The sequence below is a fragment of the Orcinus orca genome, chromosome 13 (assembly GCF_937001465.1).
Source record: "Orcinus orca chromosome 13, mOrcOrc1.1, whole genome shotgun sequence".
In the NCBI taxonomy this organism is placed as follows: domain Eukaryota; kingdom Metazoa; phylum Chordata; class Mammalia; order Artiodactyla; family Delphinidae; genus Orcinus; species Orcinus orca.
In genome coordinates this window covers 9,393,860-9,413,953 of record NC_064571.1, presented here as the reverse complement: position 1 = coordinate 9,413,953, position 20,094 = coordinate 9,393,860, and the positions used below count along the sequence as shown (strand labels likewise).

Here is a 20,094-nt window from a genome sequence, read left to right as displayed (position 1 = left end):
GTTCATAAGTCCAGTTTGGGGGCTTCCCTGGTGGCGCAGAGGTTGAGAGTCCGCCTGCCGATGCAGGGGACACGGGTTCGTGCCCCGGTCCGGGAAGATCCCACATGCCACGGAGCGACTGGGCCCGTGAGCCATGGCCGCTGAGCCTGTGCGTCCGGAGCCTGTGCTCCGCAACGGGAGAGGCCACAACAGTGAGAGGCCCGCGTACCGCAAAAAAAAAAGAAAAACGTAAGTCCAGTTTGTTCGTAAGTCCAACGAAGTTAGCCTTGGTACTCAACTAACATAATCGGCTATATAGTACTGTACTGTAATAGGTTTCTAATACTTTTCACACAAATAATACATAAAGAAAACAAAAAATAAAACATTTTTAGTCTTTTCTTACTTGAAAAGTACAGTAGTATAGTACAACAGCTGGCATACAGGGGCTGGCATCGAGTGAACAGGAAAGAAGCGTTACTCACTGGAGGAGTGAGAGAAGGTGGGAGATGGTAGAGCTGTAGGATCATGAGCAATAGGAGACGGAGGGCAAGCTGCAATTTCACTCATGCCTGACATTGATGGCACAGGTTCTTGTTCCTTGCTGGAACCAGATGCACGTTTGCATCTTTGAAAGTTTGCAACGTGAAGATTCGTTTAGTAACATATTGTTTAGTCTCCATGTGTTTGTATTTTTTACAGTTTTTTCCCTGTAATTGATTTCTAATCTCATAGCGTTGTGGGAAAAGATGCTTGGTATAATTTCAGTTGTGGATTTGATTAAGTTAAGGATCTTGAGATGGGGAGATTATCCTGGATTATCTGGGTGGGCCCAACGTAATCACAATGGTCCTTATAAGAGGGATGCAGGAGGGCCAAAATCAGAGAAGGAGAGGTGATGACAGAAGCAAGAGGTTGGAGTGATGGAAGGAAGGGACCATAAGCCAAGGATTGTAGGTGGCCTCTAGAACCTGAAAAAGGCAAAGAAACAGATTCTTCCGTAAAACCTCTAGAGAGAATGCAGTCCAGCTGACACCTTGGTTTTAGACTTCTGACTCATGAACTGCAAGAGAATACATTTATGTTTTATGTACCATTAAGTTTGTGGTAATTTGTTACAGCAGCACTAGGAGACTAATACAGTCTGTTTGCTTCATTTTTTTCTACCAAGCTGGGTTTTATTTTTTTTTCATTTTAAAATTAGTTTCTTGACCTCACTTCCCTTTCAACTGCCTTCCTGCCATTTCTCTTCCTTTACAGCATGAGTCCTTGAAAACCATGTCTCCATTTTCTCTCTCCAACTTCTCTTCTCCCATCTCCCTTTTTTTGTCCCTCCTATCTTCTCTTGAATCTGTGCCTGTTTGACTTTCTCTTTGTCACCCTGCACTCAAGGAAAACTGCTCTTGTCAATAACCTCTGGGTTGCTAAATCTAATGATCAATTCTCTGTCCTCATCTCATTTGACCTGTCAGCTGCATTTGACATAGTTCATTACTCCTTCCTCCCCGAAATATTTTCTTCACCTACTTGTGGAATGCCACACTCTCCTTCACTAGTTACACATTCCCCATCTCTTCACTGATTCCTCGTTTCCTTCTCTTTAAACTTTTGAAGTATTCTAGGACTCAGCCTTCTGCTTTTTTCTATTTGTCCTCATTTTTTGGTCTTCTCATCTAGTCTTAGGCTTTGAATACCCTCTCTATGGTTACAACATCCACGTTTATATATCCAGCCCAGAACTTTCCCCTCAACTCTAGACTTAAATATCTGGCTCTCTACCCCAGTTGGATGACTAGTAAGTCTCTCAAATCCAGCAGGCCCCAAACTCAGCCCTGACCTTGCCTCCTTTCCCCACAAATATGCTTCCCCTGTAGTCTTCCTCTCTCAGGTCCTGGCAACTCCATTTCATCAGTTGTTCAGGGTAGTGTTGTAGTTTTCCTTCATTCTTCTGTTTTTTCTCATGCCCCACATTTAATCCATCAGGAAATCACATTGGCTCTACCTTGAGACTATATCCGGTGTCTGACCACTGCCTACCTCCACTGCCCCCTCTCTGGTGTGAGCCACCAGCATCTCTTATCCTGGTTGTTGGTAGTTGCCTTCTAATTGGTCTTCCTGCTTGTCCTTTCAGTTTTCAACAGAATAGCCATAGGGATCTTCGTGAAGCATAAGTTAGATCACTTTATTCCTCTTCTCACCACCTTCCAATCACTTCCCTTCTCACTGCTCATGAAAGCCCAGGTCTTTACAGTAGCCCATAAGTAAGGCTCATACACCCCTACCGGCCGTCCCTCCCTTATTCTGACTGACTGGTGCTCCTGCCCTACCAGGCCCCGCAGGTCTGACACCCTGTGACCTCTCTCACTTCCGTGCTTCCCTCTCACTGCTTCCGCCACACTGGCCCCTCAAACGTGCCAGGCATGTTCCTGCCTCTGTACTTGCTGTTTCCCCTGCTTCCACGTAGCTTCCTGCAAATATCTGCACGGTCTTGATTCTGATGTTACCTTCTTGCTGAAACGTTTCCTTGACACTATATTAAAAATGACCTCCCACCTCCATTCCCCAGTCCTCTTTATTCCCCTTCCATGCTTTACTTTTCCCAATGGCTTTTATCTCCATCTAACATGCCATCCATTTTCTAACTTCTTATTAGGAAAGTGTTCAAACATACAGGGTCGTTGAAAGACTTAAATAGCCTCACACTCACAACTTAAACCCAATTGTTAACATTTTGCCATATTTTTCCTCTCTATCACTCACACACACACACACACACACACACACACACACACACACACACTGTTTTGACTGATTCATTTGAAAGTTGCACACACCATGTCATATCACCCCTAAGTTGTTTCCTATGCATCTTCCAAAAGTAAAGATATTCTTCTACATACCATTATATCATTATCACACCTAAGAAAATAAAAATCAATTCCCTAATGTTCCCTGATATCCAGACTATATTCCAGATTTCGCTGTTTATCCCCAAAATGTTGTTTATAGTTAATTTTTTTGTTTGACCAAGGATTGGCTGAAAGTTCAGAGGTTATTTTTAGTTTGTATGACTCTTTGGTTTCTTTTGCTCAAGAAGAATCCCTTACTTTTTTTTTTCTTTTTTCTTTTTTTTGACATTGACTTTTTTAAGAGCTAACTGTCCCATATTCTGGAATTGTCTAAATGTTTGTTTCTGATATTATTTAACTTGTTCTCTAGCCCTTATATTTCTTATAAACTGGAAGTTAGATTTAAAGTCTTGGTTAAATTTAGGTTAAGCATATTTGGCAAAGTATTTTACGGATGATGCTCTGAATTTCATATTTTGTCCTGTAAGGAGATGAGTAAGTTTCAAGTTGTCTCATTTTTAGAGAGGCTACATCTGATTGTTTGGTTAACGTGGTTACTGCTAGATCTTTCGTTGTAAAAGACATTTTTCCCTTTGCAGTTAGCAAGTAATCTGTGGGCAGTTCTTTGGAATATTCTATTTAGTTTACAAATTTGTGTTGCTTATTCTGTCTCCCTGCTGGGATTAGAACCTAGTCTGTCTGACATGATAGCCCATCCCTCACCCTTATGTCAGCATCTTATCTTTTCTCTCTTGCCTGTCATCATGGTTATATATATCTGTTGTTCTGCTGGTTTGTGAGCTGATCAGAGGCAGCGACTTTTTCTTACCACTGTTATGTCCCATATAGTGCTTTAGGTTTACAGTAGCTGCGTAGTTGATATTTGTCCAGATTGGCAGGAAGCATCAGAAACCCATCACCCCCCAAGAAACCCGAACTACAGAGGTTCTAGCCATAGAATATTAGAGTTGGAAAAGATCTTGGTGGGAAATGTGCTGTGAACTTCCACCCTGGGACAGGTCCCAGCCCCTGTTTAGACGTAGGAAATGTCCTGCTTAAGGTTTCCTGAGCAAGTGTTTTGTTCCACTGCTGTCAGCCACAATGAAGAACTCTCCTTCAGGGACCCGTGAATGCCACCACAGCACCTCCTCACCCTCAGAGCAGGTGTTCTCCATGGCCCTGCCCAGGAAGGCCCCTCTCAATACTCCTGGCACCCCAGTCCTTGAAGACTTTCCTCAGAATGACGACGAGAAGGAGCGGCTGCAGCGGAGGCGCTCCAGGGTCTTTGACCTGCAGTTCAGCACTGACTCGCCTCATTTGCTGGCCTCCCCCTCCAGTAGGTGAGTGGGCGCTGGGCTGCCTTGTTGTGGTGGGTTACGTGGGTTTGCATTACCACAATACCTTGTGGATTTTGGGTCTGGATTTTGAAAAGATCCAGTGTCGTTGATCCTTGCCAGAGTTGTGTTTTTTTCTTTCCTTTAGGAATGTTGATGTTTCAGCTACGATTCCTAAGTTTACAAACACGCAGATTACTGAGCATTACTCCACCTGTATCAAACTGTCTGCTGAAAACGTGAGTATCTGCCGGTTTAAGCAGTGACGATTTTGCAGCTTGATCAGAGAGGAGATCTAGTCTTCTTGATTCTGTAGAGAATGCATGATCAGTGATTGTGCACTTTTATTCTCTAGTGACTCTTCTCAGTGCTGGTGTTTTCAATGTGGTTTTACTGTTTCTTCCAGACCTTTGGTGTCCCTCTGACAAGTTGCCTGCCCCCTGCGGTGTGTCACGAGGCAGCACCCTAGGGGTTAAGAGTGTAGTTCTGGGGGCTTCCCTGGTGGCACAGTGGTTGGGAGTCCGCCTGCCGATGCAGGGACGCGGGTTCGTGCCCCGGTCCGGGAGGATCCCACATGCTGCGGAGCGGCTGGGCCCGTGAGCCATGGTCGCTGGGCCTGCGCGTCCGGAGCCTGTGCTCCGCAACGGGAGAGGCCACAACAGTGAGAGGCACGCGTATCGCAAAAAAAAGAGTGTAGTTCTGGAGCTAGATAGTAGATAGATAGTAGGGTTGTGGGCTAATTGTGAGCCCTAGATGTAGCCTGAGTTGGAATCCTGTCACTTACAAAGCTGCGTGGCCTTGGCAGGTCACTCAGCCACTGTGCTGCAGGGTGGTCCTCCTCTGTAAAATGGGAATGAGAATAGTCCTTGCCTGAGAGTCGTTCTGAGGGTCACTGAGCCCCTCTGTGTCAGTGCTTAGAAGAGGACCTGCACACAGGAACACTCAGGAATTGTGTGCTGTCACTCCAGACCTTGAGAATGAGGAAGTACACACACGGATTTAGCTGTATCACCAGATGTTTGTGGGAATGGATATCTGTGTTGAGATGTGGGATATTCCTGTTTAAAAGTTCAGCTTCCCATGACAGGGTAGCATTATTTATGTGAGCATAGGCTATAAATAACAAACCTTTCTAAAACTTTCTGTTTTCAGAAAATCACCACCAAGAATGCTTTTGGCTTGCACTTGATTGATTTTATGTCAGAGATTCTTAAACAGAAAGATGCCGAACCGACCAACTTTAAAGTAAGAAGGATGTTCACCTTCTCTTGCATCTGAATTAATGCTAGTGATTGCTAATCCTTAGCATAGCACAATAATTGAATTCTACAAATACATGAGAGCCTTCCTTGTTTAAGACATTTTATTAGCTACTTTACTTTCTTTCCTTAACTGATGAAATGTAGAGAAAATATCTGTTATGTTTTTTTTTATTCCCTGTGTTAGGGGAATCTTTTTCATTTTTTTCTTAAAGGCAAGTACATATTTTATGCAGATTGCTTTGTTTTGCCGTTCAGCTGCTCCTTCTTTATGATCACCATGAGTACAGCTCTGCTTGTTTGACTAGGTGGCTGCCGGCACTCTGGATGCCAGCACCAAGATCTATGCTGTGCGCGTAGATGCCGTCCATGCTGATGTATACAGAGTCCTTGGTGGGCTGGGCAAGGATGCACCATCTCCGGAAGAAGAAGAGGGCCATGGTGCAGGTACATGGGTTGGGATCTGGATGTAAGGGGCTTTTTTAAAGGGTGTTGCAGGTAGTTATTTGAGTAACATACTGAAATGAAGTCACAAGAAATCACTTCTCTCATTCTGTTGAAGACATGGATGTTTTCAGAATTATATTTGAGAAGATACTCAAACACTAGATTTGTTTTTCTTTGGAAAAGAGAAGGACCTTATAAAAGCTTTTAGATTTTATTTAGACAAGATTGAGTAAACATCACCAACTAGGGAGCTTCTGATTTGGGGAGTCTTTGGAAATTGACTTGTATCAGAAACCAAATACTTAATCTAGTAGTTTGGTTTCTCCCTAAGCTGCGGATTAGATGTGCCTGCTGCTTTGAGGGGATGGCATGTGTTTTAATTACGATCACTCTCTAGAGTTTTGAAGAGCTTGAATTGATAAGTTCAGTTACGTGCTCCAAAGCAGCCCCTGCAGTGCACGGTCTTACTCCTTGTAGATGGAAGTGCAACCGAAACAGGAACAACCAAGAAGGCTCCAAAGCCAAGGAAGAAGCACTTGTACAAAACCATCGAGCCGAATATAAACAACCTCAACGTCTCCGAAGCAGATCGAAAGTGTGAGGTGAGAAGCTGTGTGCCCAGTGTAGTCTCTGACTAATTCAGAGGCTCAGTGGCAGAAACTTGCTGCTATGTGCTTGTTCAGGCCTCCAGGGAGTAAAATATTCAACTGGTGTCTCTGCATTGTCATCCTTTAGCTTTACAGCGAAGACTGACAGGGGTAGGTCCCTGCTTTTCCCTCAATATTTCAGAATGATTGAGTAGAACGAGATGGCAAATTACTGAGAAAACCAATTGATTAAAATATTAATTTTCTTCTGTAGTACATGCAGCAGTGGTGATGACAGCTAACATTTATTGTGTGTCTACCAGGCACACCGTGCTGCCCAAGGCCCGTGTCCTGTGTTAACCCATTCTGTGCTTACAACATCCTTGCTACATTTTATGAAGAGGTAATTGAGGTTCAGGGCTGTGGAGTAACTTGTCCAAGATGATGTAATTAGTAAGTAAACTGGGATTTGAAACTAAGTGGTCTGGCTCCAGAGTCCATGCTCTAAACAACCTTACATGATTTAGCAAATCCTGAGGAATCTGCTTAAAGGAATGGTACCAGAGGCCTCTTTATAAATTAGCAGTTAATTTAAAGCAAACAGATGTTGCTACAATTTAAAAAAAATTTTTGCTATTAAAAACAATTTCAGTGAACATTCTTGTACCTGTTTGCATTCTTCTGGGAGTATATTTGTAAGAAAATTCTGAGACATGAAATTTCCATTGCCCTCACAAAAAGGTTATACCAACTTACTCTCCCACCAACGATGGACTAGATTATTTCTTTCTCTTACTTGCATCCCACCAACGATGGACTAGATTATTTCGTTCTCTTACTTGCATCCCACCAACGATGGACTAGATTATTTCTTTTTCTTACCTTTCTCTTTCTTTCTCTTACCTTAGTAATTAAGGTCACGAGACTGGAATTGATCACCAAGGGAATAAGTGTATGTGGAAAAAGGACTGGGCCCGGATACCCCTGTCTTAACAGTTCAGAGAGCTGAATAAGCAACGTCCAGTAGGTGGGGGAAGGCCAGGAGAGTGTGGTATTGAAATGAGTGTTTTAGGGAGGATGGAGTGGTCAGCCGTGTCAAATATGGCAGCCTGAGGCCATGGTGAGCTTGGCGAAGGGGCCCTGGGGAGCTGCAGCTCAGACCTCCAAGGAAGGGGTGCTGCTTGGCTGATGCTGGTGTCCCTGAGTTTGGAGGAGGGGCTTGGGGGCCCAGGACCCAGACGTCTGAGGAGGGAATGCCCACTGGTGCTGGTGTCTCTTATTGGCACCCGGCGCAGTTGGTTCTGTGAGTATAAGGAAAAAGTACAAATTAAATTCAGCTACTGCCCAGGTAGGACCTGCTGCTGCTGGGTTGGTGAATCACTGCTGGGTGACACTCCCAGGAACAGGAATCCTGCAGAAAGAAGCCTGTCCCTTCTCCTTCCTCCAGCCTTGCCATCTCCCTCTAGTGCCCCCTTTTGGTGGAGCCCAATAGGGAGCTGCTGGCACAGCTGAAGTGTGGTCTCCAACCCAGCATCACAGAGCAAAGTATAGAAGGTAGGTTTGGAGCTGAGTGGCAATAGCTTAATAACTGCCAGAGAGGCAAAGTCTTGCAATATCTACTTCCAAGAAGGTTGGAAGTTACTATGTATAAAATAAATAAGCTACAAGAATATATTGTACAGCACAGGGAATAGAGCCATGTTACCTGTTACCTGTTACCTGTTCCCACCAGGTAACATTTTTCATATTTGCTTTACAAATATGGGAGTACAGGGAGAAAGGGTACAGGGAGAAAGCAAATATGAAAAATGTTACCTGTTGGGAAATCTAGGTAAAAGTTACACAGAGATTCATATTACTGTTTCAACATTCTTGTAGGTTTGAAATTTTTCAAAATGAATTGGGCAGGGGAAAATAAATGAGAAGGGAGGCAGTTTTTTTTTTTTTTTTTTTGGGAGGCAGTTTTTTAGAAGAGTTTTGCTATAAATGGGGGCAGAGTAATGGAATGGCAAGGGAAAGTAAGGTCCTGAGTTTTTTTGTTTTTTTGTTTTTGTTTTTTTAAAGAATGATGTTGTAGTATTTGTTGATATGGGAATATTTGCACAATATATTCTTTTTTTAATTTTTAAAAATTATTTTTGAGGTGTAATTTATTTACAATGTTATATTAGTTTCAGGTGTACAACACAGTGATTCAAAATTTTTATAGATTATACTTCATTTAAAGTTATAAAATATTGGCTCTATTCCCTGTGCTGTACAATATATTCTTGTAGCTTATTTATTTTATACATAGTAATTTGTACCTCTTAATCCCCTACCTCTATCTTGCCCCTTCCCTTTCCCTCTCCCCACTGGTAAACACTAGTTTGTTCTCTATATCTGTGAGTCTGTTTCTATTTTGTTATATACATTCCTTTGTTGTATTTTTTAGATTTCACATATAAGTGATAACATACAGTATTTGTCTTTCTCTGTCTGGCTTATTTCACCAAGCATAATAACCTCCAGCCATGTCGAGGTCCAGCCATGTTGTTGCAAACAGTGAAACATCATTTTTTTTTATGGCCAAGTAGTATTCCATTGTGTGTGTGTGTGTACGTACACACACACACACACACACACACACATATTCACAGCATCTTCTTTATCCATTCATCTGTTGACGGATACTTAAGGTGCTTCCATATCTCGGCTCTTGTAAATAATGCCTCTATGAACATTGGGATGCATGTATCTTTTCAAATCAGTGTTTTCGTTTTCTTCAGATATATACCCAGGAGTGGAATTGCTGGATCAAATGGTAGTTTTGTTTTTAGTGTTTTGGAAACCCTCCATAGTGGCTGCACTAATTTACATTCTCACCAACTATATACAAGGGTTTCCTTTTCTCCACATCCTTATCAGCATTTGTTATTTGTGGTCTTTTTTTTCTTTAATTAATTTATTTTATTTTATTTTTGGCTGCATTGGGTCTTTCTCGCACACAGGCTTTCTCTAGTTGCAGTCAGTGGGGGCTACTCTTCACTGCAGTGCCCGGGCCTCTCATTGCAGTGGCTTCTCTTGTTGCGGAGCATGGGCTCTAGGCATGCAGGCTTCAGTAGTTGTGGTGCACGGACTTAGTTGCTCCGCGGCATGTGGGATATTCCCGGACCAGGGCTTGAACCCGTGTCCCCTGCATTGGCAGGCAGATTCTTAACCACTGCGCCACCAGGGAAGTCCCTGTTTATCATTTTTTTTTTTTTTTTTTTTTGCGGTATGCTGGCCTCTCACTGTTGTGGCCTCTCCTGTTGCGGAGCACAGGCTCCGGACACGCAAGCTCAGCGGTCATGGCTTACGGGCCCAGCTGCTCCGCGGCATGTGGGATCTTCCCGGACTGGGGCACGAACCTGTGTCCCCTGCATCGGCACGCGAACTCTCAACCACTGCACCACCAGGGAAGCCCTCTCATTTTAGTTTTTTTGTTTTGTTTTCTTTTGTTTTGTTTGTTTGTTTGTTTGTTGCGGTACACGGGCCTCTCACTGCTGTGGCCTCTCCCGTTGCAGAGCACAGGCTCTGGACGCGCAGGCTCAGCGGCCATGGCTCACGGGCCTAGCCACTCCGTGGCATGTGGGATCTTCCCGGACCGGGGCACGAACCCGTGACCCCTGCATCGGCAGGCGGACTCCCAACCACTGCACCACCAGGGAAGCCCCTCATTTTAGTTTTGATTTGCATTTCTCTGATGATTAGCAGTGCTGAACATCTTTTCATGTGTCTGTTTGCTATCTGTGTGTCTTCTTTGGAAAAATGTCTGTTTACATCTTCTGCCCATTTTTTGATTGGGTTGTTTGGTTTTTTTTGATATTGAGTTGTATGAGCTGTTTATATATTTTGGATATTAACCCCTTATCGGTCATATCATTTGCAGTTATTTCCTCCCAGTCAAGTAGGTTGTCTTTTCATTTTGTCGATGGTTCCCTTTGCTGTGCAAAAGCGTTTGAGTTTAATTAGGTCTCGTTTGTTTATTTTTGCTTTTGTTTCCTTTGCCTTAGGAGACAGATCCAAAAAAATAACTGCTACAATTTATGTCAAAGAGTGTTCTGGCTGTGTATTCTTCTAGGAGTTTCATGGTTTCCAGTCTTACATTTAGGTCTTTAATCCATTTTGTGTTTATTTTTGTGTATGGTGTTAGAGAGTGTTCTAACTTCATTCTTTTGTATGTAGCTGTCCAGTTTTCCCACCACAAATTATTGAAGAGATCATTTTTTTCCCTATTGTTTATTCTTGCCTCCTTTGTCATAGATTAATTGACCATAAGTGCGTGGGTTTATTTCTGGACTTTCTATCCTGTTCCACTGATCTATGTGTCTGTTTTTTGTGCCAATACCATACTGTTTAGATTACTGTAGCTTTGTAGTATAGTCTGAAGTCTGGGAATGTGAATCCTCCCGCTCTGTTTTTCTTTCTCAGGATTGTTTTGGCTATTTGGGGTCTTTTGTGTTTCCATACAAATTTTATAATTATTTGTTCTAGTTCTGTGAAAAATGCCTTTTTGTTGTTTTTTGTTTTTTTAAATGGGAGAATTAACAGCATGTTTACTTGTTGATGGCAACAGTCTAGTGGAGAAGGAATTATTGATGACACAGAAAAGGGAGGAGAAATGCTAGGGTGGTGTTTGAGCAGGTGAGAAGGGCAAGGATTGGATGGCTTGGATGGGTCTTGTCTGAGGAGCACAGTGGCTGATGAGAGGTGGGGCTTGAGTGTGTGCACATGGGTGCATTCTGGATATTCTCTTCTGGTTGTGCTTCCCCTTCCACCCCCCACTCCCACCCCCATCAGTGAAATAAGCCAGATCTTCAACTGACAGTATAGAGGAGGAAAGTGTTGGAGGTTTGAAGAGAGGATAAGGTAGTAGGGAGTCATCTAGGAGGATGGGAGAGTGGAGGGACTAGGGAAATGTAGTTTGATGGCTAGACAACACTTAGGGTTTCCCTGAGGGCACTGGAGGGTGGATTTATAGTGAGGTCAGTCAGCATGACTTTGTGTCTTTTTTTTTTTGGCTCTGTCGGGTCTTTGTTGCGGTACATGGGATCTTCATTGCAGCATGCGGGTCTTTCGTTGAGGTGCGCAGGCTCTTCGTTGTGACGCGTGGGCTTCTCTCTAGTTGTGGCGCACAGGCTCCAAAACACGTGGGCTCAGTAGTTGTGGTGCGCAGGCTTAGTTGCCCCGCAGCATGTGAGATCTTAGTTCCCCGACCAGGGATGGAACCTGCGTCCCCTGTATTGAAAGGTGGATTCTTAACCACTGGACCACCAGGGAAATCCCATGACTTTGTGTCTTTCTCCAGCCATGACTGGCTGTGTGGGTGCAAGCATGGAGTAGGCAGAAAGTTAGATTTAACAGAGGATTGTGTTTAGCTGAGTGAATGTGACACAGCTGAAAGGGGCGCTGGAGCTGAGAGTGTGTGCAAGGGGGTGGTTGTGATCATTGATTGTGGAATTTTAGCTGGGAAAAGAGGTGTGTGAAGGACAGTGTAAAGCCATGTGACCAGTAGACTGTAGGGCCTGATGGGACAAAGGCTTCTTGGCGTTGGAGACAAGAAGGTGTAGTCTGGAAAGACAAGAGGTGGTTGTCAGAGAGGGGCACTTGGAATTGAGCATACAGAGAGGTTGCAGTCCTGGTTAATGATTCAATTCAGAAAACAGGCCAGGGAGCAAAAGGCAGAGGAGGCAGGGGGTCATGCTAGGATCCCATGAGTCTTGGGGTTCTTAGGATGAAGCACAAGACCACTGAAGGAGAGGAGATCAAGGAACTGAGAGGCCAGAATATTGGATGGGTCTACATGGATAGTGAAATTACTGGAAACCACGACAGCAGTAAAGTTGGAGAACAGGAGTGAGTCAGAGATAATATTAAAATCTTCTAGGAAGTGGGTAGGGTTGTGACCTGGGGACTAGAAGGTGATTGCAACAGGGTGGTAGAGTCTGATGTTACATTCAGAGGTGAGGGTTGTAGGAATTGGGAAGGAGAATATAGTCTGGAAGCTGCAATGAGGCGCAAGGAAATCACCTATCTGACGTCTAGGCCAGCGGTGTGAGGGCTGCGGGAGAGGAAGCAGCCGTGCTGGGGAGACGGTGTCCTCGGGCAATACCGTGTTTCCTTAGAGCAGTGCTTCCCAGGCTTTCGTCATGACACTCCCACACACACACCACTGAGCCTTTTTAGATGTTTTGTTCCTATCCCTCTTCATTGAAATTAATTCCAAAGGAATACAGTTTTGCAAGTAAGGTCAAGGTTGGAGAGGCACAAATTATTGTAATTTCTAAGATATTTCTCACCTTCCCCCAGAAACCAGTTCCCACTCCCTTGAGAGGATATTGTCTCAGGCAGATGGTAGTGGTGAGGCTGAGTGTGTGGTGGCTGGGAGTGAGGGGCCTGGCTGCGTTCACTCTGGCTGATGGGGTCCGGGCAGGACAGTTCTCCAGCCCGTGCTGGGGTGAGGACTGTGTTCGGATGGGGATGGCTGGGCAGGGCCCCGAGGCCAAAGCCCAAGAGCTAGGGTAGAGGTGAGGGGGCCAGGCTTTTTAGGGGAGGGAGTTGTATTCTTTTTTTCTATCTATGGGTCAGCATTGGAGGCAGACCATGTAAAGTTCAGATCCTGGTTTTACTGTCTTAGTTGTGTGGAAAAGTCTCCAAATCTCACTTTGTCAAACTAAAAACAGATATCCCTGAGTTTTGTGTTAGTGGGTTATATTTGTCAAAGTGCTTTATCCATGGCAATATGTTGTACACATCTGAAGGGGAGCCATAAAATCCTCTCCCACCTAACCTTCCCTTCCCAATTCTCCTTGTTTTTTCACCTTCCCAGGTAATCTGAATATTTACTTCACCATCATTCTTGCTTGTGCTTTTGGTTCTACACTGAACTGTTCAATTCAGCAGCATGGTTGGAAATTCTCTTTTCCTACCATCTTGTGTCTTCCCAGGTAGACCCAGTTCTAGGGAGCCTGAGGAGGCTTGCACTGGCCGCTCCCATTGTTCTAAAGGGGACGAAAGGGCAGCAAGCTGCTGCCTTCAGGCCTGCGGCTTCGGGCTTTGGTCTATGTACACAAGTGGAGACAACAGGATCTGGTCTATGTATGCAAGTGGAGACAACAGGATCTGGTCTATGTATGCAAGTGAAGACAACAGGATCTTGAAGAAAAGCCGAGAACCTCAGTCCTGGGAAGCTTTTTTTGCTCTATAATCTGTGGTAAACGTAGAATAAGTGAAAGTTTGGAAGCTAAAAAAGAAGGGGGGTGGTGGGTACAAACTTAGAATCTGAAGTTTCAGCTATTCATTGAACCTGCATTCTCTTGGCAATGGCGGGAGATTAGACAGCAGGTGTTCTGTGGGTGTGTCTGGACCAGCTGAGAACCCTTGTTTGTATATGAGCTGATCTATTTTGGACACAGCTGTCTGCTGTGTGCAGAATTCTTGCTGTCACGGGGATTCCAGCCTGATTATGCTTCAGTCCTTCAGACCAGGAGGGCACAAATAGACACAATGTAAGGAAGGTCAAGGCACATACTCAGGAGACCAGAGTGGGTGGAGGTCAGAGTTTCCGGAAGAGGTGAGATTTGAACTGGGCTGTGAAGGGAGGGTAGGTGTTTGTCAGGTGGTGACAAGAAGGTGATTCTAGGCAGAGGCGTAAGCAAAGGCCATGAAGCAGGAAAAGTTCTGGTTCCTTAGGAAGCTGGACAGTGTGCACGTTGGGCTAGAGCTGTGGATTTTCTCATGAGGCTGAAACAACCCTAGACTTTGTCATGTAGTCTGCTGTCTACCAAGGCCTTCTCTTACTGTTTCTCTTCCTTGCTGGGATCCTTGTTTCAAAAAGTTCATTTATCCAGACTGTACAGTCAGCAATAATTCATTTTCCCACAAATCACTCAAAGATGTAAGTCAAATCTAATTGACATGAAAGAACCATTGTTCTCACACTGACATGATCTAATTCTAGGCAAAAGTGAGGAAAGTTATCTTAGCGTTTCAGCTTTAATGTGGGCCAGTGTACAGTTTCCGTGTTGACTCTTTGAAAGGCTGTTTCATTAACTACATGAGACCTCTAGGGGTGCTGGGGTCCAGGTGGGAAACCATTGCTCTGGTGAGCATTTGAGGAAGGGAATGGGAATAGCACCACTGGTATTTTTAGGAAAAGAAGTAGGAGAGACCAGAGACAAGGGTTAACTCAGGCGAGGGTTATACTGGTGGCAGTGAGGATGGGAAGAAGGGGTAGGTGGTAGAGACACACTGGGAGGAAAACCCACCAGGCCATGTAACTGACCAGGTGAGGGGTAAGGAGACAGGGAGAACGTGGAGGTGCCGTATGTGCTGCTCTGGGACTAGCTTATCGGGAGGCGAGAGAAGACTCAGTTCTGGTGAGGTTGGGCTCAGGGTTAAGGGGGCCGGAAAAGAGCCAGAGAGCAACACCTGTCCTCAGAATTAAGGGCCCCTCTTTCCATAGTAGCCACATCCTGAGACATGAGGAAGACCTGTGAACCTGGTACCTGACCTTTTTCCTGTCACCGGGCCTCCTGTGGAGTCCCAGGTGGCTTCTGCCCTCTTGCCACACATGCATGTGCCTTGCCCTGTTCTCCTTTGGGGCTTGGTGACATGTGGTTATGCCACTCCTGCTCCTCAACCCCAGCCTTAGGGGTCTTCTGACAACCTCTCCCATGTTTAACCCGGACATCTAACCCTGCGGACTCTGCCTGTCCTTTGCCCGGATCTCTTACTCGTGTTCTTCCAATTCTTCGAAAATATTTCTGTTCGGAGGAGTGATGGGATTCTGTGAACAGATCCATCACACAGGCTTTTTAAGTCAGCAGAATTTGTTGTGGTAGCATTCTACTAGAGATAGACGTTTAAAAACGGTGGCCGTGGAAAGAGGCCAGCAGAAGGATACTGTCCAGGTATATTGTAAATAACCAGATTTTTTTAAAATTAATTTTTATTGGAGTATAGTTGCTTTACAATGTTGTGTTAGTTTCTGCTGTACAGCAAAGTGAATCAGCTATACGTATATGTATATATATCCCCTCTTTTTTGGATTTCCTCCCCATTTAGGTCACCACAGGGCATTGAGTAGAGTTCCCTGTGCTGTACAGTATGTTCTCATTAGTTATCTTTTTTTGTGTGTGGTACGCGGGCCTCTCAACTGTTGTGGCCTCTCCCGTTGCGGAGCACAGGCTCTGGACGTGCAGGCTCAGTGGCCATGGCTCACGGGCCCAGCCGCTCCACAGCATGTGGGATCTTCCCAGACCGGGGCACAAACCCATGTCCCCTGCATCGTCAGGCAGACTGTCAACCACTGCGCCACCAGGGAAGCCCTAGTTATCTATTTTATACATAGTATCAATAGTGTATATATGTCAATCCCAATCTCCCAATTCATCCCACACCCACTTCCCCCCCAGTATCCATACTTCTGTTCTCTACATTTGTGTCTCTATTTCTGCTTTGCAAATAAGTTCATCTATATTGTTTTTCTAGATTCCACATATAAGTGATAGTATACAATATTTTTCTGTTTCTGACTTCACTCTGTATGACAATCTGTAGATTGATCCACGTCTCTGCAGATTGCACAATTTCCTTCCTTTTTATGGCTCAGTAATATTCCATTGTATATATGTACCACATTTTCTTTATCCATTCTTCTATTGATGGACATTTAGGTTGCTTCCATGTCCTGGCTATTGTAATTAGTGCTGCAATGAACATTGGGGTGTATGTATCTTTTTGAATTATGGTTTTCTCCGGGTCTATGCCCAGGAGTGGGATTGCTGGGTCAAGTGGTAGTTCTATTTTTAGTTTTTTAAGGAACCTCCATTCTGTTCTCCATAGTGGCCGTATCAATTTACATTCCCACCAACAGTGTAAGAGGGTTCCCTTTTCTCCACACCCTCTCCAGCATTTATTGTTTGTGGATTTTTAGGTGATTGCCATTCTCACCAGCGTGAGGTGATACCTCATTGTAGTTTTGATTTGCATTTCTCTAATAATTAGATGTTGAGCATCTTTTCATGTGTCTGTTGGCCATCTGTATGTCTTCTTTGGAGAAATGTCTATTTAAGTCTTCTGCCCATTTTTTGATTGGGTTGTTTGTAAACAAACAGATTGACACGGTATAAGCTTGTCACCATTTACTGTGTACATTTATCCATCTGACCATGTACAGCCCTCCTTTTGAACTGGGATGGGATTTTACCTGGTCAGTTAGAAAGGCCCTCCCCCTTTTTTGATCATGTGCAGAGACATTTCAATCTAGTATATGCAGCTGCGAATGAGCAGGGTCCAGTGAATGAGATTTTCTATTTCCTTTGGCTACATCCCATAATTCTGGGTTCCCTCTGTTTTTGTGCTCAGATTGATCCCATGTTCCAGAAGACAGCAGCCTCGTTTGATGAGTGCAGTACAGCAGGGGTGTTTCTCTCCACCCTCCACTGCCACGACTATAGAAGTGAGCTGCTCTTTCCCTCCGATGTCCAGACTCTCTCCACTGGAGAACCTCTTGACTTGCCGGATTTAGGTTGGGTGGAAATGACCGATTTAAAAGGTAGGTCCACGTGATGCCTTTTAGCAGAGCAGTTCAGTCATCAGAGAAGTTTCTACATAACCATGGGTATAGTAAGCCCATCATGCTCTTCTGTTGCTTATTTGCCCAGAAGGTTCCTCTGGAATGACAAAGTGGGCATTTTTTGGGAGAAACTAAGTTTTCAGCCTGTCTGCAGCATGGAGTCTTCAACAGTAGTAGCCAGTGCTCGTGGTCTGTATGTGCCACGTCCTTCAGTTGCCCTGCTAGCAGTCACCCTGGAGTGTCAGAGTTTTGGACTTGGGAGAGGGGCTTTAAGAGACTTGTTGAGCCAGAGGCCTGTTACTAACCCAGGGGATCCTGAGGAGAAGAGGGCTTTGTGAACTGTTTTCAGAATCCTCCGTGGTGGTCTGAGAACAGATCTGTCTTGTTGTCAGTCCCTCATACAGGCTTGGCAGTGATTTTACCCCCCTTCCACACCCCGCTCTGGGAGATCCTCTGAGGACAGGCCCAGGGTGGTGTGAGGGCCAGGCGCTGTTCTCCCGTGGAATGATTTTCGTGTGTTACATGAAATTGTTCCTCCCCTCTGCAGGGCTACGCAGATGTTACGGGGCCCATTCTCCTGTTTATTCTTGTCTAAAATTTGCTGAGTATAACTATTTTGTACTAACAATTGTCCAGGTGTATGCACTCAACTGAGGTAGGTAATCTATACCTAGTTTAATTTGGGACTAGAATAAGTGGCATTGCACAATTGGCTGTGCACTTACTATGCTTTAAGGATGGGTTTTTGATTTCCCAACTCTAGCATAGGGCACAGAGTCGATTTCAGAGTCAAAGTCTGTGCTTCGGGTTTCTGCTCTCGTGTTTTCCTCATTCCTGGGATGCCAGTGTGGAGCCTGCCTCTAGTGTGGGCATGTGCCTGAGTGCACGCCCTCTGCCAGGAGAGTGATCTGCAAACAGATCGGCTGCCAGCCAGCCTCTTCCCGAGAAACAGGAGGTGGCCGTGCCCCTCCCTCCATGGTGCTGCTCTGGTCATCTTGAGGGGGTGAGGCGTGTCTCCATCCTGCTCTGAACCCTCTTTGTGATCTTCCTGTCCTCCCAGCACCCCTGCAGCAGTGTGTGGAAGACCGTCAGATCTGCCCTTCCCTGGCGGGGTTCCAGTTCACTAAATGGGACAGTGAAACACATAATGAGGTGTGGTCAATTTCTGGATTTCTGAGGGCTCTGGGCATTTCTCCAACAGCTCGTGGTTTCAGTGAGATGGCCTAAGATTAGTTCTGCCCAATGGGAACCAAAACTGTGGCATCGTTTTTATTTAGCCAGCAGTACAGAAAATATTTCCTTTGGCTCCTCCGTAGGGACTAAGCCCTGGGGCAGGGGTGGGAGTGGTATTGTGTGCTGCAGCAGGCTCACTAGCCAGCTGGGATTAGAGTACTGGGATCAACTTCATGTCTGCTTCCCCAGGGTAAGGCAATCCTTCCATTCCTCGGTGCTCGATTTTTATCAGATTTACTCTCAAACATGGTTGTCCCAGTGGCCTCTGGTCTCTTAGGCTGCTGTCAAGCTTGAGGAATTTCCTGCTCTTCAGGGTTGAGTCCCTTGGCACAGAGTTTCCTGAGAAATTATCATGTGTAAAGCTTTCCTCTGTGTATTTTTAGCCTGGCCCCCTTTAGCCTACTTACTACAACCTCCAAAATAAATGGTTTCCATGGAAAACTGTCTTCTCTAAACATGTAGTTAAAGGATGCAGATTCCTGTTCCATGTTTTACAAAATGTGCCTAACGACAATACAGCTTCATCCTGTGCCGCACAATATAAACTTCCTCAGCGCTTTGCTGTTGTGAGAACACTGGCTCCAGGGAGTGCGGGCGGGGGGAGCGGTCCTCCAGCAGTGGCGGGGGTGGTGACGGGAATGCAGAGAACTGGGGGCTCTCTTTGTCCCTTCCAGTCCGTGTCGGCCCTGGTGGACAAGTTTAAGAAGAACGATCAGGTGTTTGACATCAATGCCGAGGTGGAGGAGAGCGACTGCGGGGACTTCCCTATTGGGGCCTTGGAGGACGACTTTGATGCCAATGATGAACCGGACTACACCGCAGTTGGGGACCACACCGCAGCTGGGGATCACACCAAGTTCGGGAGCTGGAAGGAGCCCTGCCATGTTCAGAGCTGCCAGTAAGGCGCTCAGGGCCACGGGAAATGTTCCTGTAGGAGTTTTCCCAGATTTCCTTCTGGGACAGTCTAATTTCGTCTCTCTGATTGGCTGGGCTTCTGTGCTCTGTTGTCACACAGGCTGAGCCATTCTGACTCACCATGGAATCAATCTGCCTTTGAATGTCAGCTCAGCCACTTATTGGGCATAAACCTGACATTGCAGGAGTCCATAAGCATAGAACTAAAATACATAAAGTGCTGGGTTATAGTAGCTACTTCATTGGTGGCTGTCCTCACCACCTCCATTTTGGTAGCATGGAGGGTGCTCCCTTTCGACACCCTGCACATGGTCTGGCTTTTGGCTGAATCACTCCATATCAGTTATAGACAGAAAACAGGCTTATGTGTTGATTACCAGAAGAAAGTGGCCCCTGCCTAAAGGGCAGAGATGGGTCTGGGCAGTGTTGGTCGTTAGATAGGTAGACCGGGGATGAGCAAACAAGGAAAACTAAAAAAGCATGTAGAAATGAGCACATGGGGTGTGGGAGGCGGTAGGATTGGCCTCTAGTCATTTAGATTCTTGATTAGTCTAATAGCGCCATAAGGCAGTCTGAACTTTGTTGGCCTTTATTATATGTACTTAATAGGTTAGTATCATTTTAATTTTGAATATGGTCTGCAAGCAGGATCCCACAATCCTGCAGTGCCGAGGGCCTCTAAAGGTCTTGAATGGGCCTGGGTGTAGCAGATTCCACGAGACTAGAACAAACAGATCCTCTGATAACCCTGTGCCTGTAGCAGCAGCTTGGAAAACCTGGGAGTGGGGACAGGCAAGCTGGTTTAGTATGTGCGAAACTTTAGAAGTTGTCCAGTATAATTTCCCACCGAGGCAAAGATCCCTTCAAGAGCGTTGCTTGAGTGTGTCCAGG

The 20,094-nt window shown here is 45.2% G+C and overlaps 1 protein-coding gene across 3 annotated transcripts in view; it reads left to right on the top strand.

Annotated features, from left to right (window-relative positions):
• The window catches only part of NCAPH (non-SMC condensin I complex subunit H), a 39,871-nt gene that overhangs the window by 5,684 nt on the left and 14,093 nt on the right, over nt 1-20,094 (top strand). For 2 of the 3 annotated variants that reach the window (XM_033401896.2, XM_049696294.1), the window contains exons 2-9: nt 3,925-4,168; nt 4,311-4,401; nt 5,315-5,407; nt 5,730-5,868; nt 6,346-6,470; nt 16,845-17,034; nt 18,116-18,207; nt 18,963-19,186. In XM_033401896.2, the coding sequence (XP_033257787.1) occupies nt 3,925-4,168; nt 4,311-4,401; nt 5,315-5,407; nt 5,730-5,868; nt 6,346-6,470; nt 16,845-17,034; nt 18,116-18,207; nt 18,963-19,186 (1,198 nt within the window). The remainder of the gene's footprint in view (nt 1-3,924; nt 4,169-4,310; nt 4,402-5,314; nt 5,408-5,729; nt 5,869-6,345; nt 6,471-16,844; nt 17,035-18,115; nt 18,208-18,962; nt 19,187-20,094) is intronic. The other variant, XM_033401895.2, reaches the window with a different exon arrangement.